The sequence below is a fragment of the Hibiscus syriacus genome, unplaced genomic scaffold (genome assembly GCF_006381635.1).
Source record: "Hibiscus syriacus cultivar Baekdansim isolate YM2019G1 unplaced genomic scaffold, ASM638163v2 tig00109924_pilon, whole genome shotgun sequence".
Taxonomy (NCBI): domain Eukaryota; kingdom Viridiplantae; phylum Streptophyta; class Magnoliopsida; order Malvales; family Malvaceae; genus Hibiscus; species Hibiscus syriacus.
Window position 1 is genome coordinate 121,460 of NW_024062530.1, and position 27,532 is coordinate 148,991.

General features: G+C 35.4%; 2 protein-coding genes, 1 non-coding gene and 3 pseudogenes across 3 annotated transcripts; 2 read left to right on the plus strand and 4 right to left on the minus strand.

The window, feature by feature from the left end:
* Positions 1-3,563: 3,563 nt before the first annotated feature.
* On the minus strand, positions 3,564-5,664 carry LOC120210451 (ubiquitin domain-containing protein 1-like). Its single transcript, XM_039209168.1, has 4 exons — positions 5,440-5,664; positions 4,963-5,085; positions 3,875-3,994; positions 3,564-3,785 (listed from the first exon to the last, which is right to left on the minus strand). Exons 1-4 carry the CDS (start codon positions 5,474-5,476, stop codon positions 3,721-3,723), a joined length of 345 nt encoding a protein of 114 aa, XP_039065099.1. The 5' UTR covers positions 5,477-5,664; the 3' UTR covers positions 3,564-3,720.
* A 1,113-nt stretch (positions 5,665-6,777) lies between these two features.
* Positions 6,778-9,759, minus strand: LOC120210450 (annotated as a pseudogene).
* Positions 9,760-13,470: 3,711 nt separating this feature from the next.
* Positions 13,471-21,243, plus strand: LOC120210406 (annotated as a pseudogene).
* Positions 21,244-23,744: 2,501 nt separating this feature from the next.
* On the minus strand, positions 23,745-24,286 carry LOC120210428 (annotated as a pseudogene).
* A 1,906-nt stretch (positions 24,287-26,192) lies between these two features.
* Positions 26,193-26,264, plus strand: TRNAE-UUC. Its single transcript has one exon. It is a non-coding gene; the product is annotated as a tRNA-Glu (tRNA).
* A 149-nt stretch (positions 26,265-26,413) lies between these two features.
* Positions 26,414-26,996, minus strand: LOC120210407. Its single transcript, XM_039209142.1, has 2 exons — positions 26,774-26,996; positions 26,414-26,689 (listed from the first exon to the last, which is right to left on the minus strand). The coding sequence occupies exons 1-2, from the start codon at positions 26,990-26,992 to the stop codon at positions 26,414-26,416; spliced, it is 495 nt and encodes a 164-aa protein (XP_039065073.1). The 5' UTR covers positions 26,993-26,996.
* Positions 26,997-27,532: the final 536 nt, after the last annotated feature.

A 27,532-nucleotide genomic window follows, 5' to 3' on the forward strand; every position in this document is an offset into this window, starting at 1 on the left:
TTAAAGACTGTAAACAGAGAAACATCTCTTGAAACAGGACATGGTACCAATCAGGCGGTTTTGTCCGTTTGGTTTCAGCATGCAAATTCGCTTTGTGCAGGTTTAAGGATTAATTCCATCATAAGTGTTTAAATGTGTTAATTAAATCCTTAAAGCATCATTATTTTGTCAATCAAATCGTTCAGCAGTCACCTAGTTGCAGAGTGAAACTAGGAACTTTAAGTTGATGGACTAGGATAAAATTAAAAATCTGGGGACTAAAGTTATATTTTTTGTTGTTGAAATAGCTTAAATTGAATTATTGGTTTTTAGAAGGGGACAAATTTTTTTATTTAATAAAGAATTAAAAGAGATCAAATTGAATTATTTAAACCTAATAGGGAGTAAACATTTCATTAGTTGTTAAATGCAAACTCAAATAGAAAATGGAGCTTTAGATTAAGAGATTGTTTGTTTACTTCATATTGATTAAGCCCTGAATGATTCAAATGTTGAATGATTCAAAGACTGTATGAATTAGCTCTGAATGTGACATGCTGTTTGATAATGGCTATGAATCATTCGTAATGTATTTATGTGCTTAATCATTCAATTGAATCAGTCAGCACTGAATCATTCAAAGGTGAGAAACAAACAGTCTGAATGCTGAACGGTTCAACATTCAACGTTGAATAGTTCAGCATTCAACGCTGAATGGTTCAGCATTCAACGCTGAATAGTTCCATTCAGAGCCAAACAAACAACCCCTAAATTTTAAATGAGTATTCATGGTGAAATTAGTTAGGAGTTGCATGGTAAAACTGCTAGTTTAGTCCTTTTGGATTTTAAAGTTCTATATACTAATGGTAAAATTACATTTTAACTAATCTAAATAATAGAATTTTATTTTAGTCCTTTTAACATTTATAAAGTTATCATCTAAAGCAATGATAATTTTATAATTTTCTTCTATTCCCCTCAAAATAATTTAGAACTTCTCCCTTATATATACATATTGTATAGATAACTTGAATCTAACGTATTTTTTTAAAGCTTTTAAATGCTGATCATTCAGTTCTGATAATGATACTTTCAATATTTAATTATAATATTTTAAAGTTTGAAAATCAATTTAAAATCTTAATATAGGAACGTCTAGTCCACGTAACCATATATTTAATTTAATTTTAAATGAAAATATTACCAAAATATTTTGATTATCAAGTATTCAAAGTTATGCACGTATTTGTTTATTTTTAGTTTTATGAAAAAAATAATAAATCACGATATATAATATATACACACGTTGTTGTTGTTGGTAAAATTATTATTTACGTACGTACTTTGAAATCAATATATTAATGATAAAAATAAATAAATATAGATAGCAAATAAAAGAAATAAATACAGATAGCAAATAGGAGTAGACGCAACATCTTAAGTCAAGGAAGTAAACTTTTAGAATTTTAAAAATAGACGGATTTATAAAATTTTAAGACGATGAAAATAAATTGTTAATTAAAACTATAAAAAATATCTAAAATATATATTAATTTAAAATTTTTAGGAAACGATTGTCTTATTTGATCTCCTTCTGTCCACCCGTGATAGCAAATCACATTATTTTCCATATTTTTCTTATTTATAGAAGTTTCCATCAAGCAGGCTTAATCATGGACATGCATAACAAGGGTAATTTCTTCATTTATTTTGGAAGGTCTTTACCCTCTTAATTTAAAGGAATCATTGATCATAACTATGACTACTCAATCTGGTTTTTATATATATTTTTATCTATTTATGCAAATTCGATTTTACTTGAATTTAGAGTTCAAATCAGATTGTAGGAAAATAAATTTTTTCTTTAAGTTTTAATATTAATTTGATCTGATTTGAAATATTAAATGAGAGATATATATAATAAAATCTTATAAAAATATTTAATTAAAATATATAAAATAATTACAATGTTATAAAGTATTATATTTTTTTAATAATCTGAAGTGATTATAATAATAATTTTTGTTTAAAATATTTTTTTTAATTATTGACAATGCATACATATTTTATAAATATAATTATTCGAATCTAAAATCTAAATAACACATACTTTAACCTCCGATAATACTTTACAAGTTAAATATATAATTTTATTATGTTGTGGGTTGAAGAGAAATAATAAAAAGGGACCCTCACGGGATCTGTGTATATGTTTGCCTCCGACTTCATGCCCGTTAGGGCATCAAAAAAGTGAGATTTTGTTTTAAATATATTCTCTTTAGGGTTGGAAGACGGTCCAATGTGGAACATTTAGCTGGAACCACAAATATAAGACATTATTGTCATTGAAATATTAGGTGGATTTCCACACCATTATTATTGCAGAGAGAGAGAAGGGGGAAGAAGTACTTTGTCGTTTGGCTCCAAGCGAATTCAATTCAGGCACAACAGCGACATTCCATACCAAAATGTTGGGACGCTGTTGCATAACGTAACTCAACATAGATGGTAAGTTTTAAATGAGACGAGATAGATCATAAGTTTTGATTAAAGTTCGGTAAACACTCGATTTGAATGGACTTGATCAACTTCTTAACGAGTCAAAAAGAACTATTTGAGACTCGACTTGAAAAGCTCGTAAGCAACTCGAAAAAAAATAATGTTTAGAGTTTGGCAATGCCCATATGCTTACATTTTTTGTGCTCTCATATCAAACAAGGGATGAGATATAGAAAACAAAGAATCAAGTTTGCATTTGTAGTTTTCTTTGGATTCTCCAAATGTATAAACCGAGTCAAGAGTGGAGGCACATGCATACACCCTTGGCCTTGGGAAATGAATCTCTGCATATTGTGCCCTATCAGTCTTCTCTAGGATTCCTGAATTTTCACTTTTAATATTCAAATACCATTCATGTTTTGAATCTACATGAAAGGCTCTGTTCATATTAAATAAATTATGGGTTCTAATTTTAAATTAATTAAAACCAATCATTATTAATATTAACTGAATTTTCGATAAATGCTCACTTTTATGAAGACGGGAGTGGAGGGCATCATTCTTAATCTTGGGGAAAGTTTCTTATGTCTGGTTCCCAAGAAACAATGTTACGGGTATCTGTTCAAAACCCTAAATCTGGCTACTTTTGCGGCGATTTTGCCATCATTGAATTTGTAGGGTGTTTCAACGATTGATCAGGGAAAGGTTGGGAAAATGCCACAATTGGTACTATCTAATCTTGCACGCTTGTAATTTAATAATAACCCTAATACCCGCTTTCATAAAGTTCTTTGGTGTGAAGAATAGGATCGAGTTAGTTTCAAATCAATTCAGTTTAGTTCAGATTGATTTGAATTGAATTAGTTTCGGGTTTAGATCATTCAAGTCATTTGGGGTTTAAACCATTTGTGTTACACATCATTTATGATCCTACTCACTTCAGGGTCGGATAATTTAGAATTACTTGCTCATGTGACTGTGTATGAATTTTCGAGTTCGGGTCAACACCGATAGCGGTTAGGAAGAAAATGTTTGAATCAATTATACACCGTAATTGTTCTGATGTACACAAATGTTTGAATCCTTTAGTATGCTGAACTCTCAACTTTGATCCCACAATGTTTGACAAAGCCGAAACTTTTGGTGCATCTAACTACATTGTACAAAAAGGGGGATTTTATACCAGACGGTTATGATTACTTTACATTCTAAAAATGAATTGCTGTACCCTTCGGTCCGTCGTCAGTTCTCGCGAATCACGTTGATTGGCTCACTCAAGACATACTTCGGTAGTTCATACTTGGCACCTGCGATTGTAATTTTACGACCGGCATAAACTATGGAGAAACAAACTCCGTAGGAAGAAAGGAAGAAAGAGTCGGTTATCAATACACACCTCGCTCATCATAGCAAACTGTTAGATCCACGTTCTGAACAATCACCCCAGCACTATCGATAATTGCTTGCGCGAGGCTTAATTCGGCTTCTGCTGCAGCTCGAAGAGCGTCCCATATCTCTGGTGACAAAACAGTTGTTCTTAAGATATAGCAGAAAATATTATTGAACAAGAAACATATAAAAAGGTCTTCAACCGGGGGGACAAAATTTCATTTGCAAGATATCGATACAATGAATTGCATCTCATAAAAGTGTAATGAGAAAAGAATCTATGATATTGAAACACCGCTCTCGGCAGACACTCCTGGAACTCGTTTTAGTTTATATCTATAGTGTTCAGGTAGCTTGTTTCTAGCACTAAGACGAGAGAACAAAATGAGCAGATGGGAAGAACTTAAACTTCCGATGAAAAGAAAAATGTTCACAACATGTATAGAATAACGATAAACGTTGGCGACTGACCTCTCCATTAGTTCAAGATCAAGGCCACACCGTGCTCACATGTGAATAGGACGATAATTTCATTCAAATTTGCATCAAAGAAAGATGTATTCTACTGATCAGGTAAAGAATTCAAGATGAAATTTAATGGTAGTCCAGCTCCCAAAACCGTTTACTTTAGAGAGCAGAAGAGGGAAATCTTTCACAAACATGGTCGTTCCCACCTCCCGTTTTAACATCGTGATTAGGTGTTCGTAAAACGAAAGGGGGTCAATACCCTTGCAGCCTTACCCCTTGTTGCCAGAGTAATAACCGTCACTCAACTCCCGTGTTGAGAGGCATTTCCTAGTACAAAATAAAGTCTGGTAGCAAGTAGCAACCAAGTTGATAATCTGATTAAACCCATGAATTGCGATGAACGATTAACTGTCACTCAACTACCGTGTTGAGAGGCATTTCCTAGTAAAAATTATGAATGTGCAATGTAAACGACATCAAAGAAAACATTGTGCAAAGAACACCACTAATCTAAACATTGCATTGAACAATTGATCTCAAGGATATTATCCAACTTCAAAAAATATCATATTGAGAAAGAGAAATCATTTCAAGAACTTCGCTAACAATACGGCTGTAGATAGATACCTCTCTGGCCACCATAGTGAGGAGCTGTGTCCCAAAATTCTTCGCGCATCTGCATAAGCTGTGTCCTTGTAATCGGTTCAGAATGTCTCCAAGGTTTCGGCTTTCTGATCTTCTTCGAATTACCTGCAATGTATTGAAATCACCAGATAAACATCACAAGATCAAAAGATTTTAGCTTTCAACCTAACTTTGCAAGCACAGATTACTCATTATAAGATATTTATAAGATCAAATTATTAAAAGAATCCATTTAAAGCAAAAAGATTTTAGATTGAATCTTATGATGATTAAATCTAAACTCCAAACCATACCTCATAGAAAAAAAATTAAAACCAATGTCAAAATTAGTCAAATTCCAGAAGCAAATCCACAATTCCACCATTAACATAAAAAAACACAATGAAAATATAACATCATTGAAACAAATGGGCGATTAAAAAAAAGAAGTAAAGAAAGCAATATTTATCATTAATTTACCGCGGCCCCTGCTTTTCTTGGATGCTGAACAACCCATGACGGATAAAGAGCAGTAATGAAGAAACAAAAGAATGTGTTTTCCTTTTCTGAGGAATTTGGTGCAACAGCAGCAGCTGGCGTTGGTGCTGCTGCTGAAGCTGTAGTTTCTTGAGACTTTCTTGAGTAAAGTTGCGCTCCCTTCAGTCTTCTTCCTCGTCCTCTTTCGTTCTTTTTTCTTTCTACTTTTCTTGGGGGTCGTTGATTTCCTAAGAAACTTGCTTTCTAAGAGTGGCTTTATAACTCCCTCTTTCCTCTTTTATTTTTATATAATCATAAATTTAGTCCTTATTATTAAATTTTATATCAATTTAGACCTTATTTTCTTTAGAATAAGTTTGACCCTTGCCTTCTGAAATGAGTTAAATTTAACTTCTAAAAGAATTAAATCACAATTGAAATATTACTTTTTGATGATGCTAATATAATATTAGTTTTTTTAATAATATTAATATAATAATCAGTGACGGAAAAATATTTTATTATCTTTTAAGGTTATTAATAATTTTATTATTTATGGTTTTTGTAATATCATTCTCTCTGTATTTGATTTGAAACGGGTGAAGATGATAAATAACTAAAAAGATTCTTATCTTATTTAAGTAGAAAAATATTACAACTAGGGCTGTAAATGAGACGAGACAGATCGCGAGTTATTTGAGATCGACTCGGTTAAGGCTCGATAAATACTCGGATCGAATGGACTCGACCCTAATTCTTAACAAACCGAAACGAGCTACTTGATACTCGACTTGAAAAGCTCGTGAGTAGCTCAAAAATATAATATATTAAGATTTAATTCATTGACGCGTCTCCATCGTAGAGTGATAGACAGTTTGTATGATATGGTAGACGTTTGATCAATAATCCAACCGTTGAATAAGACATTCCAAAATTGTATATAAAATGATTGTGGTTGTCCTGATATGCTAACAAATTCACATAATTCTTACCAAAATGCTTCAAGAGATTCTGCAGTCATCCATCCAAAAGTAAAAGCAGTAGCAAAAACATACTCCTATAAAATTTACAAATTCCAATACACAAAGAAAGGCACTACAAAAAAAAACCCATACAAATGTGTTACCACCACCAGAAACAATGCTTTATATTTATATATATTGTGAAATTAATGATATACTTACCTGGCTGTTCTGCAACTGAATACACACATCATCTATGTTACCCTCGTGTTAATCAATAAAATTTACAAATTCCAATACACAAAGAAAGGCACTACAAAAAAAACCCATACAAATGTGTTACCACCACCAGAAACAATGCTTTATATTTATATATATTGTGAAATTAATGATATACTTACCTGGCTGTTCTGCAACTGAATACACACATCATCTATGTTACCCTCGTGTTAATCACTCCACAGAGGAGGAAAATCTTAGTAATATTGGTCCCATGCATGTGATGGTGTGGAGTTCTCCCATGCAGGCAAAAACTGACGTATTCGGGGAGAGAACGCCGCTGGAAATTGCGCTACCGATGATCTCAAACATCTCCTCGTCGGATCTGTCGTCGCCAATGCAGAGAACGAAATCAGCTGGCTTTCCCCTCTCGGCCATGGTTGTGAAGATCTTTTCGGAGACCACACCTTTACTGACTCCCTAAAAAGCATCAGAAAAAAAAAAAGATTCAACATCATGCATTAATGTAAGCAACAAAGCTAAAGTCATTAGATCATCAATTATTGAAGTATTTCTCCAAGATAAATGAAAATGACCACAAAAGACGAGAAATCCAAGATATTGCAATCGTAAAGCCAGAAAATCTAAACCAAGGTCAAATACCTGTGATTTCACTTAACAATATACTGGCCTCTTTTCACAGCCACGGGTTCATTTGCTAATACGCTCTCAAGATGGCCTAACATCTCCTTCGCCTGGCTAGATCCAAAACCTGGGTCCGCGTCTCGATGGTGCCAGACCAAGGCACTCTCCTTGGTTTCAATATTGAAGCCATCAGTGGACTCTGTATACAATTTCATAACAGGTTCGGCTATTTGCTTCCATCTGAATTCACTATTCTGCCCACAAGCTTCCCACTCGTCATTAGCAGACCACCTGAATATCAACGAATTCAAAGTAAGCCCACCAACTGAAGAAGCACTAAACGAGAACAGTGGCAGAAGAAAAGAAAAGAAAAACGAAAACAGCATACCTCATGAAATAACCATGCTCAGCTGCAATTCCCAGTTTCGTACATGGAGAAAACCACTTGCTTAAACTTTCTCTTCCTCTTCCACTTACAACAAAGACCGTATTCTTGGTATCATTAGAAAGCGCGCTTACAATTGAGATAACCTCTGCACTGGGTGTCTTGTTATGTGACGTTTGAGGCATAACCGTTCCATCATAGTCCAATAGTATAGCCCTGTTTTTGGACCTTAGATACACAGATACGATGTGATCAATAGACAACTTTCTGAAGTTAGGATCGAGGGCTACCACTCTGAATCCAAAGCTCAAACCAATTCCCCAACAACGTCTTCTGAAATGATCTTTACATGTCCTTTCCATATCTTGGAAGAAGCTTCTTGACCAGAATGCAACATCATGTGAGCTAACATACCTGTAATGCTTCTCATGGCACAACTGCTTCTCACAATCAGCCATGGAGATTGCCTCATTCATTGCCTCAGCAGTTGATTCGATGTTCCAAGGATTTACCCGAATTGCACCACTGAGAGAAGGAGAGCAGCCAATGAACTCTGATACAACTAGCATGCTCTTCATAGGTCCATTTGATTCCGATGAAGACTCCGATTCAGACACTCCCTGCCGGCACACAATGTACTCGTAGGGAGTAAGATTCATTCCATCCCTGACAGCTGTGACTACAGCACACTCGGCTATAGTGTAATACGCAAACCTTTCACAAAGGGATACCGGCCTATCAATGAAGACAATTGGTTCATAACCAGGCTGACCAAAAGTCTCATTTGTTCTCTTGCAGCTTTCCTGTATTTCAACTTGTATCTCCTCAAGATCTTTCCCTCCACCCATAGCAGGGTTTGTAATCTGTACCAGAACTGCTCGTCCCTGCAACTTCGGGTGCTGTTTCAGCATCTGCTCCATTGCCAATATCTTCAAGTTGATACCCTTAAAGACATCCATGTCATCAACTCCGAGCAATACAGTCTTTCCTTCAAACTGTTGTTTCAGTTCTGCTACTCTCCACTCCTTATCCGCAAGACTCAATACCGACCTAATCTGCCCCATGTGGATCCCAACAGGCATGACCCGATTGTCCTTCCATAATATTCCAATCCAATATAAACCCTCTTCGACTGATACTCTAACCCCAACATTCGACTGCAACAAGAAAGAAAATGCCGAGCATAATCAAAAGTATGAAAACCAATGAGGTCAGAATTCAAAAGTGCCTTTAGTATCTCTTCCCTAACAGGTAACGTCCTGTATATCTCGGATGAAGGGAACGGAATATGTAGAAAAAACCCCATTCTCAATCTATTGAACCTTCTTCTCAAGAATGTAGGCAGCACCATCAAATGATAGTCATGTATCCAAACATAATCATCTTCAGGGTTTATAACCTCGATCACCCTTTGAGAGAAAATCTTATTCGCAGCAACATATGCCTCCCATAAAGACCTATCAAACCTGCCTCCATGATTGGCAGAAAACGGAAGCATATAATGGAAAAGTGGCCACAAATGATGCTTGCAGAAACCATGATAAAACTTTGTCAAAATATCTGGCGGCAGAAACGCCGGGACACACTTGAATTTATCCAACAAAAGCTGTGAAACATCATCTTGTTCAATGGGATCAACATCAACCTTCAAAGAACCAACATACAAAACCTCAATTTCTTCAGGCAAACCATCTTTCAATTGCAACAACAACGAATCATCATCCCCACTAAAACTCCACCCTTTATGATCAGGTCTCCGCTTAGCTTTAACCGGGAGTTGATTAGCTACAATAATAATCCTATCCTGAATAGCCGACGATGGCGCATCCCAGGTCACACTGTTAGCCTGATCATCATCGAGCTCAGAAATAACACCGGGAACAGTCATTACCCGTGGCAACCGCTTCTTTTCTCGGGACTGGCCCATTACAGGGAAATTACCCGACACTAGATCTAAAAGATTGGTATACGATCTTGACATCATCTTTAACCACTTTTTTAGTTACTAACCTCAACAAGAGTCAATCAACAAAGATCCTACAACTATAAACAAAGACCCCCTATAGATTTTTTATTCAACTTCCAAAAAAACCTCTTTTAATTTGGCATGACCTGCATTGGGTATCAAAAGGATATCATTTTTACATGAACAAAAGTAACAAGAATCACAAAAAACAAAGTAAACCCGTGAACAAATTAATATCATAACAGAATTCAATCAGAAGTGAACTAAAAATTGAAACTAAAACTTACCCTTCGTAGCACAAAGTTTGTATTTTTAGTGACCCTTTCGATCCAAAAATGCAAATTCGAGGGGGCGGGGGGATTAGCGTTTTGTGTTTGGGATTGTTTCTGGTCCTCTCTTTACCTCAAAGAGCCACATTAACAATTCCCCTTTCCTTTGGAATAAAAATATTATACAAAGTTTTGGAATATAAAAAAAGCTAGAGGATAAGGTCGGCCAGTAGACAACCCAGTAATGCCAGCAGGCGTTGTTGTTGAGTTTTTTACATCACGCGCGCCCCTTCTCTCTCACACAATTGGGGATGGATATGAGTCAAATTAGGTTAGCTTTTAATTAATTCCATTGACTTAAGAAAGATATAATTTTCATCTGAAATTTGATTTATATTTTTTAAAAAATTATTTGATTATTAACTTAACCTGTTTTTTAAGATAAAATTCACACAAGATATCAATCTCGACATAAATATATACAATTATCTTTATTTAATAAAGTAAAAATCTAATTAAAAAATATATAGATAAAAATATTATTATAATTTTTTTTATTAATCTGAGGTAAATACAATATAATATTTATTTAAAGATAACTTTCAACTATTTGACATTGAATGCATACAGTTCTGATATTCATAATATTTGAACCCGAAACCTCAAAAAAAATTCATTTACTACTAAAATCCTTTGATTGAATACAAAGTTATAATTATAATTTTTTTTAAATTAAGTATTTTACTTTAAATTAAAACTTGACTTAATCTGAATATATTGAAAAAAAATAATTTAATTCGAACTTAAATTTTAAAAATTATTCTATAAAATTATAGTAGATCGAAATTTATAGGGTTCGAGCCTCATACACATCTCTACCCTCTACTACTGAGGCATCTGCTTACGTGGCAGATAGGCAACATGGTCACTTTTCATTTCCTTGCCACACCCTACTGCCCAACGCGTCGCCTTCAGAAAAAAGGTGGGAAGAAGAATCAAGTGTTAATCGAATAGGTTGAAGTCCTTTTCTCCAAAACATCCTAACCACTATTGTTTCGAATTGTGGTAAAAGCCTTACGTGGCAATGACTCATTCGAAGAGAACTTTTATCGACTCTGTGGTTCGCCGTAGTACCGGAGCCTATCCCGTGTTCCCACTTGCCACTTTGACGGAATCGCCACGTAATACAGACAATAGTGTTTTTGCTGATGAGGTGAAGTACATGATGATGTGGAAATAAATGACGTCACCAGTGTAGTCACTATGATGAGGTGGCGATATATGGTTGGAGGACCTATTTTTCTCGATTTAACGCTGCGTTTGGCTTATTATCTTTGGGGCCGCAAACAAGCTTTCTTTTTTCTCTTTTTATCTTGATATGAAATGTCATGTCAGGATTTTGGCACGTAGTGCGGCTATAGATATTGGAATTTGGAAATACATGAGAAATTAGGGGTATGAATCCAAATAATGCCAAAATGTGGGGTTTATAGAAAATTAAGGGCAAATACCATTTGGCCACTGAACTTACTCATCTTTCTCACTTTAGCTCTTGAATAATTTTTTATCACTTTTCCCTGAACTAACAAACTATTCACATTATTACCACAAAATAAGGCGAAGTGACGGATTCACAACATTGCGAGGGTGGACATTAAGATTTAAATTTTTTTCAGTTAGTCAAGTATTTTACAGATTTCGTTCACTCTAGAATTTTATTTGTATCTATGTCATTAAAAAATTGTGTTGTTAATAAATGTGTCTACTCTGAAAAAATATTTATAGATATGTCATTGGTTAGACGGATAGAGGAGCATTGATTGATAGAGGAGGGCAGTCTTGATTCTATTTATCGTATAAAAAACCTCTTCAATGACCATTTAGAAAACTTATTAAAGTAGTCGATAATCATGCACGACTCTGATAAAATTATCGATAATTGTTAAAAAATTTAAAATTTTGAATCCGGAAGATGATTCTGTGTTAACAATGTGAATAATTGGCAAGTCCAATCGGCAAAATGATTAGAAGATTCTTCAAGAGTTAAAGTGATCATGTTGGATAAGTTCCATGGCCAAATAAGCATTTAACCCAAAATTTAATGTGGGTGTGACCTGACACCGGAGCAGCTGGTTAGGATCAGACCGGAATAGTGAATGTTATTTGTTGACTCATATGATGTCTATTAGTCTTTTACCTAATTTTCCCCTTTGACATGTTTGGCAAAAGGAAGCAAAAAGAAAAATATAATAATTGAATAAATTATGGTTTAATTGTACTCCAAATACATATGCTTTTTACATGATATAAATTTAGTCACTATATTTTCAATTCCAGCAATTTAATCTTTCTATTTTTTATTTAAAAATGAAAGTTGTGCTGGTTAGTGTTTGTATAACGTAGTTTATAGAAATTAAAAAGCTAATCCGGCTGTTAATAAACACACATGTACATAAACAACTAGTTTTTTTCTAATCTGTTATATACGAATTATTCATTTGCTAATTTCTTTAACAGTGTTATCCTATTGGATTAACTTCTCAATTTTCGTAAAATATGGTGACCAAATTTTGATAAATTAAAATAGAAAACCCAATTTCTCAATTTTCGTGGTCGTGGTCGTGATAATACGTGTCTTCGACACGTCCGCGCGAATACTATCTTTTTAGATAAAATTCTTAAGAAACAAATGCAATACCACCAGTCGTTGCGATTTTGGACTATCGCAATGCGATTTTGGACTATCGCAATGCGATTTTGGATTATCGCAATGCGATTTTGGACTATCGCAATGCGAACTTCGATTATCGCAATGCGAATATGTAAATCGCAATGCGATAGTCGAAGTTCGCATTGCGATAGTCGACTATCGCATTGCGATTTACATATTCGCATTGCGATAGTCAAAAATCGCATTGTGAATCTGGAAACTGATTTGCGATACCGGAGATCGCGTTGCGAATTATCGATCGCATTGCGATTTAGTTGGTCATTTTGGCAAATCCAAAAAAAGTTGGTTAAAATCGTATATTATAAGGTATTTTTAGTCACTGAGGTTATTTTCTCTATTATTTTTGCTTAAACAATAATCAAAACCTTCTTCTTATAATGATAGATTAAGCAAGCCTTTGAGCTATTCTTAATTAATGGCTAAAGTATATAAGTGGTCACTAAACTATGTTAAAATAGTCACTAAAAATATTAAATTGTTCTAAAATAATTATTAAATTTATTATAATATTTCATTGTTTTATAACATTCAATAAATCTAATAATTAATTTATAATTATTGAGATTTCGATAATAAAGAAATTATTTTTACATAATTTAGTGATTATTTGTGTAATTTACCCTTAGTTTATTTTCAACGAGGATACTGCAAATGAGTAAAACCCGACTTTGCAAACATTCATTAATGGGCCAAAAAAATGAACATATTATAGCATTGACAAACAAACATGAAGAAGAAAAGGAAACTACAAAACACTAATCTAGTCCTTGTGTTGTGGCAACGGGAGATATCTCCAATGTTGCATCTTCCTTCTTTCTAATTTGAGGTTATACATCTGCTTGCAATTGGCAAAAACTATGGTTTCAAAGAATGAGAAAATTGCAGTTGAATCGGTCACGACGATTGTTGGGAAGTGGAAGGAGACTTATCAATGGATTCCGATATTCGGAGCATTCGCCACTTTTGCTTCGGCTTTCTTGGTTGGTGCCAACAATCTTCCGGCCCCGGTTTGTCTCTCACTTTCCCCCCACTTTTAGCTTAATTATACAGATAACTTTATTTGCAAGGCATCAATGGATATAACCCATGTTTTTCATATGAAATATTACCTTTTTGTTCTTTTAATGTCAGTTTTCAACATCAGTAGGGTCAGGTGCTTTAACCCTTTTCAAGGACTCGATCATGGCTTGTGCCATATATATTTCTGGAGCGGCTTCTGCAAGCAACAGCACCACAGTTAATGCTTTGTTTTCTGATGTAATGTCAATTTCTAAATTCATTTCTTTGCTTGTTTGTACTTTTACCCTATGTAAGTCAGATTCGTGTGCGAAAATCGGATACGGAGATATATCTGATAAAGTCTGGTTTTGATGCAGTTCCTCAAAGAAAGTCAACCCACTGAAGGTTTCTTGATGTGGAGTACTCACAGCAAGTACTTATATAACACTTGCTCCCATTTGATTTCTTTGCCTTTTTCCATTGCCTTGGCATTGGAGTAACGTTGGTTCATGGTACTGTGTTTCTTTTTCTGAATGGACAGCAATGTGGCTTGCACTTGCTGTTGAAAATCCACCAAAAAAACAAAATGTCAAAAAGGGTCGGCTAATTGTTGAAAATTAGCAATGGTATAATTGTATATTTTAGTCATTGTAATTTAGGGTATTTACAAATTAGTCCTTAAATTTCAACTATAAATACCCTAGCTCATTTAGCTTCAAAATCATCCCAAAGCATTCTAACTTTCTTCCAATACTAGAGAGAATTTAGAGAGTTTCTTGAGAGTTATTTTCTCATTTTTATCAAGAGAGAATTATCATTGTTTTCTCCTTGGTAGATCGAGAGAGGTTATAATTCATATTTTCTCATAGTAAAATTCTTCTACTGTTACCCGTGGTATTTACCCTAATAATTTTAGGGGTTTTCCACGTAAATTTTGTGTCTCTTTTATCTTCATTTTTTATTTTCTCAAATTATCAGTTGCGATTTTGCTCTATCCGATAGCCGTCTTCCGCAACAATTGGTATCCGAGCTAGATTAGAGTGTGTAATATCTGCTTATTGTCTTTGTGGTTGCCACCAAAAGGTGGATCATCCAAAATAAGAAAATAAGAATCTATTACTCATTCTTTGAAGGTTCCAGAGAACTATTCACGATAGTGAAATAGTGGGAGTTATCCGTAGAATAAGCTATGACAACGAAATTTGATATTGAAAAATTCAATGGGAGACATTTCTCATTGTGGAAATTGAAGATGAAGACCATCCTAAGGAAAGACGGGTGTCTAGCGGCTATCAATGAAAGGCCGGTGGATTTCGCAAATGACATCAAATGGAACGAGATGGACGGGAATGCTATGGCAAACTTTCATCTAGCATTAGCTGATGAAGTATTGTCAAGCATCGAGGAGAAGAAGACAGCTAAGGAGGTATGGGATCATCTCACCAAACTGTACGAGGCCACAGCGCTGCACAATAAAATTTTCCTTAAGAGGAAATTGTACACTCTCCTTATGCCAGAATCTACTTCAGTGACGGAGCACTTAAATACACTGAACACTTTATTTTCTCAGCTTACATCTTTAAGTTGTAAAATAGAAGAACAAGAACGTGCTGAACTTCTACTTCAAAGTCTACCGGATTCGTATGATCAACTCATCATCAACTTGACAAACAGTAATGTCACCAGTCTAGTCTTCGATGACGTTGCAGCTGCTGTTCTACAAGAAGAAAATCGGCGCAAGAACAAGGAAGACAGACAAGTAAATCTGCAACAAGCAGAAGCATTGACAACAATGACAACGATGAGAGGGAGATCAACAGAACGTGGCCAAAACAGCAGTCACAAACATGGTAGATCGAAGTCGAGAAGCAAGAAGAATTTAAAGTGTTATAACTGTGGAAAGAAGGGTCACTTGAAGAAGGATTGTTGGAGTCTAAATAAAAACTCCAATCCACAAGGCAATACCGCAAACACTTCAGATGATGGAGATGCTCTATGATGTGAAGCGTCAACCACCGTGGAAGGAAGAAAACGATTTGCAGATATATAGCTCATTGATTCGGGAGCAACATATCACATGACCTCAAGAAGAGAATGGTTCCATCATTATGAACCTGTCTCAGGAGGATCTGTGTATAGTTGCAATGATCATGCCTTAGAGATCGTTGGCGTGGGGATCATTAAATTGAAGATGTACGATGGAACAATCAAAGTTGTTCGAGATGTGCGGCACGTGAAAGGCCTGAAGAAAAATTTATTATCCTACGGATTGCTGGATAATAATGCAAGCAAGATTGAAACACAAAAAGGAATCATGAAGGTATTCCGTGGAGCACTTGTGGTGCTGAAAGGCGAAAAGATAGTTGCAAACTTGTACATGCTGAAGGGAGAGACTTTGCTAGAAGCAGAAGCCTCTGTTGCCTCATGTAGTTCAGATTCTTCAATGCTATGGCATCAGAAACTTGGACACATGTCAGAACAAGGAATGAAAGTTCTTGTGGAGCAAAAGCTACTTCCAGGCTTAACAAAGGTATCACTTACTTTGTGTGAGCATTGCATAACAAGTAAGCAGCACCGGTTGAAATTCAACAGGTCAAATTCTAGAGGCAAAAATGTTCTAGAATTAGTTCATTCTGACGTATGGCAAGCACCAGTTACATCCTTAGGTGGAGCAAAATACTTTGTCTCATTTATTGATGACTACTCTAGGAGATGTTGGGTGTATCCTATTAAGAAGAAGTCAGATGTGTTTTCAACTTTCAAAATCTTCAAAGCGCGGGTGGAACTTGATTCTGGAAATAAGATCAAGTGTTTCAGAACAGATAATGGAGGTGAATACACAAGCGAAGAATTTGATGACTTTTGCAGGAAATAAGGCATCAAAAGACAGTTCACAGTGGCAAACACTCCTCAACAAAATGGAGTGGCAGGGCGGATGAACAGAACCTTGTTAGAAAGAACAAGAGCAATGTTGAGGGATGCAGGTCTAGAAAAATCATTCTGGGCAGAAGCAGTCAATACCGCCTGTTATTTGGTGAATCGAGCTCCATCAACTACAATAGAGCTGAAGACACCAATGAAGATGTGGACTGGTAAACCAGCTGATTATTCAAACCTCCATGTATTTGGAAGTATTGTGTACGTGATGTACAACTCCCAAGAAATTTCAAAGCTGGATCCAAAATTCAGGAAATGTAAATTCTTGGGGTATGCTGATGGTGTAAAGGGGTATCGCTTGTGGGATCTCACTACCCATAAAGTGATCATCAACAGGGATGTTATCTTTGTAGAGGATAAACTACAAAGAAAAGAAGACGATGATAGTGCTAAAAAGTCAGAGACTACACAGATACATGTGGAAAATGAGGTTGAACAAGGAGATTCTTCTGAAGCAGAACCAGCACATGATGAACAAGAACCAAGGAGTTCTGAAGCTCCAACAACTCGTCAATCAGATCGTGTGAGAAGACGTCCCAATTGGCACTCAGATTATGTTATAGAAGGTAATATTGCATGCTGCCTTTTAACAGAGGACGGTGAGCCATCAACATACCAGGAGGCAATACACAACTCAGATGTTTCACTGTGGATGATGGCGATGCAAGAAGAAATTGAAGCCCTTCATAAAAATAATACATGGGACCTTGTGCCACTACCACAAGGAAGGAAGCCAATTGGTAACAAATGGGTCTTCAAAATCAAGCGAAATGGTGACGATCAAGTTGAGAGGTATCGTGCAAGACTGGTGGTCAAAGGATATGCTCAAAAAGAAGGTATTGATTTCAATGAAATATTTTCTCCTGTGGTTCGACTAACAACAGTTCGAGTAGTTTTGGCAATATGTGCTACATTGAACTTACATCTAGAGCAACTAGATGTTAAAACAGTTTTTCTTCATGGAAATCTTGAAGAAGAGATTTATATGCTCTAACTTGAAGGTTTTGAAGAAGACGAAAATAAGAACTTGGTTTGTAGGTTGAACAAATCTCTGTACGGTCTAAAGCAGGCGCCGAGGTGTTGGTATAAGAGATTTGATTACTTCATTATGTGCCTTGGATACAACAGACTTAATGCAGACCCTTGTGCTTATTTCAAGAGGTCTGGTGTTAACGATTTTGTTATATTGTTGTTGTATGTGGATGACATGTTGGTTGCAGGACCCAACAAAGATCATATTGAAGAATTGAAGGCACAACTGGCTAGGGAATTTGAAATGAAGGACTTAGGATCAGCAAACAAGATTCTAGGGATGCAAATTCACCGAGACAGAAGTAATAGGAAGATTTGGCTTTCACAAAAGAATTACTTGAAGAAAATCTTGTCACGATTTAGCATGCAAGATTGTAAGCCAATTTCTACCCCTCTTCCTATTAACTTCAAATTATCCTCCAGAATGAGTCCTAGCAGTGAAGAAGAGAGGATGAAGATGTCTCGAGTACCGTATGCATCAGCAGTGGGAAGTTTAATGTTCGCTATGATATGCACAAGACCAGACATTGCACAAGCAGTGGGAGTGGTTAGTCGATACATGGCGAATCCATGCAAAGAGCATTGGAATATTGTAAAGAGGATCCTAAGATACATCAAAGGGACCTCAAATGTTGCATTATGTTACGGAGGATCAAACTTACTAATCAATGGGTATGTAGATTCTGACTATGCAGGGGATTTGGATAAAAGCAAATCTACTACAGGGTATGTGTTCAAAGTTGCTGGTGGAGCTGTAAGCTGGGTTTCAAAATTGCAGTCAGTTGTGGCTACATCCACAACAGAGGCAGAATATGTAGCAGCTACACAAGCCAGTAAAGAAGCAATTTGGTTGAAGATTCTATTGGAGGAGCTTGGGAACAATCAAGAGTATGTCTCTATGTTTTGTGATAGTCAAAGCGCCTTGCATTTAGCAAGGAATCCAGCATTTCATTCAAGGACAAAGCACATACGAGTTCAGTACCATTTCATTCGTGAAAAGGTGGAAGAAGGAACGGTAGATATGCAGAAGATCCATACCAAAGACAACATAGCAGATTTCATGACGAAAGCGATCAACGCTGATAAATTTACCTGGTGTCGATCCTCCTGTGGCCTGTTAGATACGTAAGCAATATGAAGGTACAAGGTAGAAATAATGATGTGAAGATATGATTGTTCCAATCAAATCTTCAAGTGGGAGATTGTTGAAAATCCACCGAAAAGTGGATTTAAAATCCACCGAAAAACAAAATGTCAAAAAGGGTTTGCTAATTGTTGAAAATTAACAATGGTATAATTGTATATTTTAGTCATTGTAATTTAGGGTATTTACAAATTAGTCCTTAAGTTTCAACTATAAATACCCTAGCTCATTTAGTTTCAAAACCATCCCAAAGCATTCTAGCTTTCTTCCAATACTAGAGAGAATTTAGAGAGTTTCTTGAGAGTTATTTTCTCATTTTTATCAAGAGAGAATTATCATTGTTTTTCTCCTTGGTAGATCGAGAGAGGTTGTAATTCCTATTTTCTCATAGTGAAATTCTTCTACTGTTACCCGTGGTTTTTACCCTAATAATTTTAGGGGTTTTCCACGTAAATTTTGTGTCTCTTTTATCTTCATTTTTTATTTTCTCAAATTATCAGTTGCGATTTTGCTCTATCCGATAGTCGTCTTCCGCAACACTTACAACATACCTAGAGCTACCTGTATCATCTCATCAATCGATTCATGGTGCTATGTCAGGAACCATGCTGGTTGCACAAGGATTGGACTACTTACCACTATGGAACAAGGTAAAAGTGAATACTTGACTTGATCGACTTGTTCGTGGAATGCTTCGGGGCCTTGTTCTAACTTCTAAGTGATAGCTTAATGCAGAGCGATAATCACAATTTTAATGGTGGAGGACTGCTCTGGATGTTCCTTGACTGGACTTTGGCCCCTTCGATTGCCTGTCTTTTTGCTTGGTTCCTATTTGCGATGTTGAAGAGTTCTATACTTCGCCGCGAAAACGCAGGGAGAAGGGTTCTTGTTTTCCTCCCTATCGACTATGGAATATCTGCAGGATTATTTTGCTTCATCATCATGTCTCAGGTTTCTCATATTACGCGTAATTGAATCGGAGAACGTAAATTGCTTGCTTAATCACTGTCACAGTTTGATGTTTTGGCTGGCAGGTCACGGAAACTATGTGGATGATAGTATATTGACTGTTATAATTGCTGTTGCAGGGTCTACCTTGATCAGTACAGTATTATCTTTGGTAAATAGTTCGAATGGTAGTATTTTTGTATTATTACTGCTATTGTAGATTATGTCATCATCCAACGGTTTCTAACAGCCACAATTGGTTGTTTTGCCACTGATTGTGGTGGTTCCTTTGACAATGAAGAAGCTTGCTACAAGCAAAAACTATAGAAATTCAATGGAGAACACATCCATGAAGCAAGAATCCTTAGAAAGTCCAGAAAATCGAGACCTGGCTAATGGTGCAAAAGTGGATGATGATGATGAGATGTTGAAAGATTTTATGCAGACGAGAGTGCTTGATACGGTCTATGAGGAGGAAGAAAGAAGTTGGGGTTCACCAGATGTGATCCAAGCTAGAGTCCGAACAGGTTCAACCCATTTCTCGGAGTGTTGCTAATACGAGTCCGGATCGATCCACTCCGTTTAAACAGCTTCTTTAGTTTACTCCGAACAGGTTGGTGCAAACGAGGAACTTCCAGAGGATTGAAAAAACAACACCAATAGAAAATGTCATTAAGTTAATCAGAGATATAATGAAGTCCACTTTTTTCCCTGTAAGTTATGGTCCTATGTCAAGTTTGTCTAGTAAACTTCACTGTTTTTTTCTCTCCTAACACTGACATGCATATCCATGTAAATTTGTAATGAATTAGGTCCTCGAGTATGACAGAAGAACTCTCATTCGACACGCCTTAGCCGAAAATTTTGACGAGATTGAAGACTGCTTCAATTTTCCCCAACTTCTAGTATCCTACATCTTTGCGTAGGTTTTACTCTTGCACTTTGTTGAAATTTATCAGCATGCCATATTCTTTGAATATTACCCTTGATTACTTGCTATGCAGGCTTCTTCAAACCACAAGCGAGATCGCTGCAATTACGAATCCATACGTAGCTATCCTCGACGTGTTCGAGCATCGATCAAAATAAAAGGGGGAAGATGTGGTGAGTTACCGCAAGCATTATCGGACCATTCGTTTTTACAGTTCGACTGAAGTACGTATAACCATTAATGTGACAATATTATCAGGGGCATTTACAAGTAAAGTGGTGGTTTGGTGGCATTGGAGGACTTGTTGCTGCAATGGGGTTCGTCCCATGCGGGTGGAGGCTAACTCGATGCCTCGGTGGCAAGCTGACATACACGACCAACTCCAGAGGCTGGCCATCACAGTCGGCAACAGTTGCAGCAATGATCATAGTGGCAAGTGTGAAGCTACCTGTTTCGAGCGTCCAAGCTCTCGTCGGTTCCTTAGTAGGAGTCGGGATAGCAGACGATCGACGGAACGTTAACTGGAAGCTGGTATGCAAAATTATGTTGGGGTGGATCATGACCGTAATCTGTTTCAGTGGTATTGCTTATCTGTTCTTCTCTGCTTCCATACACACGCCAGCCTTTGTAGTGCCCTGACCTGCATCTTTTGCCTTAAAATTTGAAACTTTTAATCCAAGTGCCAAGTCCTGCAGGTTCATCGATTTTTCTTAATTTATTGACAACATACACATCTAAAATATGGTATTGGTGTAAACACATGGATAGTATATGAGATAAATGGAAACTGTACCTACCCATGAACGTGCATAGAAAATGAATAAAAAGAAAAGAATTAGATATAGCCCTAGATTCTCCACATTTATTTTTCAATAAACCTTTCACTTTTCCAAAAAGTGAGCTTATTCATTAATGCATAGAACCACAAGTATTTCCAATATTGTACCCAAACTTTAAAAACTCAACGCTAATCTAATATTTGACTCAGCTGATCTGAAACAGAATTTAATCGGTTTAATTCCGTACTTTATCAAAATATTTATAATTATAGAACAATGAAAGGTTTAAGATATTTACATATAAATGTTTGTAGTCAACTGTCCTGCATTAACCTATTACACATGTAAGCAACGTGCGAGCAGCCATTGATCTTTCTTATTCCATGAGGTGCATGATACATATCTGTAGCACCACTTAACGACTCAAAAGGAATAATCATTCCCTCTTCATAACTCACTTCATATCTAATTATCTATATGCAAAGGTCATGAATCATTGGGTAGGTAGCATCATAATCTAAACCAACTTCTAATTCCCATTATCACAGGCCCATCCCAAGCCTAGCACGGATGGATCATGGAGATGGGTAAAGACGGTCGTTCTTTTAAAAATTTTAAATTTTTATATCTTTTAGATTTTTTTTTATATTTTTTGATTGATAATATGTTTTTATTCTCCTAAAATATTATATATTCATTATTTAACATAAAGCCTTACGTCTGTTCTTGAACTTATCCCCACTCATGTATGGTTCCTAGTAATTACAATCTCACGATCAAAACACTTGAAGGAATTTATACAAACTTGCCCTTATATATGTGTGTGTAAATAGCTAGTTCACCTGTCTTGCTCATCCCACAACTTCAGCAAAGGAAGAAAACCCATCATGGCTGCCTTCAACTATATACCTTTCTTTATCATCTTGATGTTATTATTTCCGACCTTCGAGTTGAGAACCGTTTCTGCGATTCGAATAACATCTTCAAACGAAGGGGCCGGTGACATGCCCGTAGTTCATAATGTTGCAACCCATGAACAGAAAGGAATTGCTTTCGGTGTTCTCAGAAAAGGTCGAATAACGCCTTCCGGTCCGAGCCACAGGGGCAATGCTGTACCCATTGAGAGAAAAGTGGACACTTTAAGCTAATTTAGGTGCGAAGCCGATGTAAGTTTTCTACTTGTTGTTGGTTGAACTTTAATTTTTGTTTACTGTTGTAGTTTGTTTGGCGGGTGTTTTGGATTCCACCTGAATCAAAATTCAGAGTATTATTAGTGCTTCATTTGAACTAATAATACTCGTTCACTTTAGTTATTTTGCTGAAGCTTCCTGGAAAGTCTATGTGGAGATAATGTGTCAGACTTAATGAGAAACAAACCACCTTCTTTCTCTGCTACTTCATTTTGTTTTCCTTTATCTTGTTTCTTTCCCAAAGTCGAATTCGTCTGTTAGCTGTCCCGAATTTCAATCGATTAATAAATTTAATTTCATTAATTTTAAATATAAAAAACTAAAATTAATTAAAGTATAATAAATGACGGTTGATCAAAACCATGTTTCTTCTATTGGATCCCGAGTCATCTTTGCTTGGCAACAGCCGACAACTGCATTACATGTATAATCTTTATATATACGCGCAATGAAATCTTAAATTGCATGCACTATAACATTGTCTTATAATACCTCCGGAATTGATTAATAACTCCAACAATTTTAATTATTGACGTCACCTTGGCCTTCCCTATAAACCTGTAAGACGTTTGGTTTAAAATAAATATCTCGCTTGAATGACAGCCACTGATAAGTGCTGACAAATCTTTTAATTTATTTTATTCGATTTTTTAATTGTAATTATTAATCGATTATTATAAAAACAACTGAAATATTTTAATAATACCAACTTGGGTTCAATCCCTCAACGACTCCTTGTTTTATTATTTTATTATATACCAGATATTATAAGCTAAATTATTAACCATTAGTGAATTTAATAAGATAAAATGGTAAATAATTTAAATTCTATTATTATAAATGGAACAATTTTAATTAAAAATCTTTTTTATAATTATTTTTTACAACAAATAATCAATAAATTAAGTATTAATGATTAAATATAAATTATTTATTTTTTAATTTAATCCCTAAAATAAACGATAGAGTTTGGAATTTCGGAGTTTTTTTTATCATTACAGAAAGCAAAGCAAATTAATTACTGTGAAAAAAAATTAAGAAATTCCAAATATAAGAGATTCTTTAAAAATATAAAAATGATTCTTTTGGAATTTCGTATATGGAGCTAAACGGTACCGGATGGAACCAACTGCCCTCCAACTTGCTAGTTGATAGTTTTCCACGTGTCAGCAGATTTCAACTTGTGGACACAAACGAGCACTCCGGCAACTCGCCCAGCTCGGCGAGGAACGACTCGTCCTCTTCCCTCATCAGGAATATCACCGCCGCGTCATCCGCTTCACCATTATCCCTCTCCGCAAACAACGTGCTCTCCAAAACCGTTGACGACGTCGTTTCCATCTCCCCAAACCAAGCGAATTCATCCTCCGTCGTAAGAATCGAATCGTCCGTCAAACCAGGGAAGCTATCTTCCATCCCTGATTCCGTCTCCGGTTCCGCATCCTGCTACGACGAAGACGGCTCCTGCTTTACAACTGTCGTAGCTTTGTGCGCTGTATCCTCAACTGCTGCCGCCGTCGCCGTCCCTTGTTTAGCGGCGGAATTATTGTTTCTAGAAGCGGGGCAAGGATGGTTATGTTTGCAAGAGTAAGTGATCACTAACACCGTAGGGTCTACACGGCTCCTCTCGACTCATTTCCTCGACGGACATCCCTTTGAGCTACTACACCGGTAATAACCTCTGCCGACCGGTGGCATAACGATCAAAAAACAAAATCCTCAATCCATACGTTTGAATTTTGATAATTATACATATATAACCCTAAGAGAAGTACTGGTAATTCTTCAGCTTAAAATGATTATTAAATTCCTGGGATAAGGTGAACCTTTGATTGGTTTTTGTTCGTATAATTAAGGATGTTGCAGATTTTGAATCCCTTTTGATCTCCACTTTTGATTTAAACCAACCGACAATGGAGTATGGACAAGGGAGTGTTGTTGATGACGATGTAAGAAATTCAATCAAATTTTGAAGTAAAAAAATGTATTCACCGTGATCCGACCAGATTCAACTCATATATCTCTAAATGTAGAAGAGATAATTATAATATTATTTTAAGTTATTTTTTATCAAAATCCAAATTTAATCTCATCCTTCAAAAAAAAATTAATTTGATCCGATTGAAATTTATTTTTTAAAAAATTAAAACTAACCCGACCAAATTATATTAAATCAAAATCTATCAAATTGAGATCAAATATATAACCCTGATTGTATCTCATAAAAATATTGTATTTTAACTTCAATATATTTTTAAGTACCCTCACTTATTTAAGCATCATAGAACGATCAGAGTATCAACTCCCATACCTCTTAACTTTACTTCTTATTTTGAGTTAATTGCATCATACATACTCAAACTATGATATTCTTTCTAAATTAGTCCCTAAACTTCTAAATATTTTATTTTTATCCCTAAACTATGACTATTATTCTAAATTTATCCTCAAACTTTTAACATTTTAGTTTCATCCCCAAACTATATTTGTCATTCTAAATTGGTCCCTAAACGTTTCCAATATTTCAATTTCATCCCAAATTATATGTATATACTAATCACGTTCCATGTTAATAAAAATTTTAGGCCAAGCTATATTTATATGTTTAAAAAATAAATTTTAGGTTAAACTATAATTAAAACTAATTACATATTTGGACGATTTTTGGGATGAAATCGGAAGATTTAAATGTTTGGGAACCAATTTAGAATGAGGGTCATAGTTTGAGGAATAAATTATAATATTCAAAAGTGTAGGGACCAATTTAGGATGAGAATCATAGTTTGGGTACATATAATGCAACTAACTCTCTTATTTTAGAGTCGCAAGTATAATTTAGTAATTTGGCAGTTGCTGCTTATGGGTTCTCCCCCAAAACATATAATGCGAACTCCATTTTCCATGTATAAGATAATGCGAACTGATGGTTACTATATTTAATTTTAAAAAATAAATAAAATATATGACAATTTTCAAATTGTTTAAAAAATATTTCATCACTCATAGTATTAAATAATAGTCTATAATATTAAGAACATAAACTTCCCCATGTCTTCCTATATTTTGAATTTATCTCTTGGAAACTCTCATAAATCCAGCATGTGTATACTTGTTAGACACGACTATATACGTAAATATATTTTATTAGAACTCGTTTGATATATGAAAAATATTATAATGTTTTTCATTTAAAAAAATATTATGATGTTTTTCATTTAAAAAAAATGTTATTGTACAAGTAACAATTTAATTATTGGTTAGATGATGATTATAATGGGATAATTACAACATCGAATTGAATTGTCTAGATCCATGTAACCCATTAAGGCATGGATCAAGTCGGTAGGCAGATCTAAAAATGCTTTTGGGATGAAACATATGTATTAATAATACAAAATTTTCGTATGAAATAACATAAAAGATTTAAGATAAATATAATCAATAAAAAATAATTAATAAAAAAAAATCAGAGTGAATTCATATCCACCAACTAAGGATGGATCCGCCACTCGATTAAGTTGAATAAACTTTGTTTTTATTAATTGCAAATTGAGGTTTAGACCTCTATTTCCAGCAACGTTGAATTAGAATAATTTGAAATATAGCATTAGTTCAACAATCCATTGTCGTCCAGTGGTTAGGATATCTGGCTTTCACCCAGGAGACCCGGGTTCAATTCCCGGCAATGGAACTTCTTTTTTATTCATATAGATCTGGATCTAAGATTGCTTCTAGTTAGAAAATAATTTAGACTCTTGTCATATCTCATTAAAATGAAAATCTTGAGAATGTAGCAAGGTTATTTGATGCAAAAACATTAACATTTTCATATCACATCAATCAATAAACTCCTCCTATGTTACAACCATTCCCACCTTGCTTTTCATCAATGGCCTTAAGAACAGCCATCGTAATATCTCTGATACCAGTTGCTTCTCCTTGAGCTACAACAATGGCTTCCATCGAAAACAAATGACTGCAAGAGACACTAGCTCGAACAACTTCAAGACCCAGTTCTTCAAACGCCTCTAGAATCCACACCAACTTGTCCCCTCCTTTGTTGCTGCAACTCACTTTAACCACATACTCTTCTCCAATCTTCTCCACTTTCACATCCTGCTAAGCTCCACCATGAATATATATAAACTTTAATGTCAGCATGAGAACTATATAAAGCATAAACCAAGTAAAGCAAATCACCTTTGGGATTTGTGTATGCTTCAATAGAGTGAAGTACTCGTTTCTGATAACCCTAAGGTTTTGGCACTCTCTTTGTAATTCTTCCAACTTGATTTTCAGCTTGTGAAAATGGAGAACAACATTTTTATTGAAACATCTCACAGATTTGCGGTTTGCCTGCAGAAGGTGAAGTTTTCTGCGAGATGCTGCTGCTGTTCTTCTCATTAGCTTAGTAACCATATTTTGTTTTGCCTCATTCTCTTTCAATGTGCAGTGGCCTAGCTTTTATAAGATGAAAGAAAGGGTATGTCTTGGAATTCAACATTTGTTTGCTAATTGTCAGATATTTAATTAGATAATGGGGATTATGGACATGTGACACAAGCTGTTGGAAAGTAGTAGTTGCAATGCTTAAGACATGGTAAGAGACAAAAAGGGTTTCATTGATTAAAAGGATGTTGCAGATTTTGAATCCCTTTTGATGTCCACTTTTGATTTAAACCAACCGACAATGGAGTATGGACAAGGGAGTGTTGTAGATGACGATGTAAGAAACAGGGGCGCCACTTGGGGTTAACGAGAAACACCAAAATGATGAAATGGATTATTAGGTTGTCATAGCTCGTATATTCCCTGTTTCGGTTAGCATTATTTGCATGGGAAAAGATGTAGGGGAATCTTTTTCAGATGATTTGAGGAGGTAGAGTCAGAATCAGACAATCAATCAAACCATAGGGACTGCCATGCCATGTTGGTTTGAGCCAGATTTCACAGTCTTTA

Bases quoted from the DNA above. Each gene is read 5' to 3' on its own strand.
- LOC120210451 (XM_039209168.1), bottom strand. From the start codon at position 5,476: ATGGGTTGTTCAGCATCCAAGAAAAGCAGGGGCCGCG. The intron at 5,086-5,439 runs GTAAATTAATGA...AATACATTGCAG, and splicing joins CAAGAAAAGCAGGGGCCGCG to GTAATTCGAAGAAGATCAGA. The intron at 3,995-4,962 runs GTATCTATCTAC...TTTTGTCACCAG, and splicing joins TCACTATGGTGGCCAGAGAG to AGATATGGGACGCTCTTCGA.
- LOC120210407 (XM_039209142.1), bottom strand. From the start codon at position 26,992: ATGGTTACTAAGCTAATGAGAAGAACAGCAGCAGCATCTCGCAGAAAA. The intron at 26,690-26,773 runs GTGATTTGCTTT...GGAGCTTAGCAG, and splicing joins AGCATACACAAATCCCAAAG to GATGTGAAAGTGGAGAAGAT.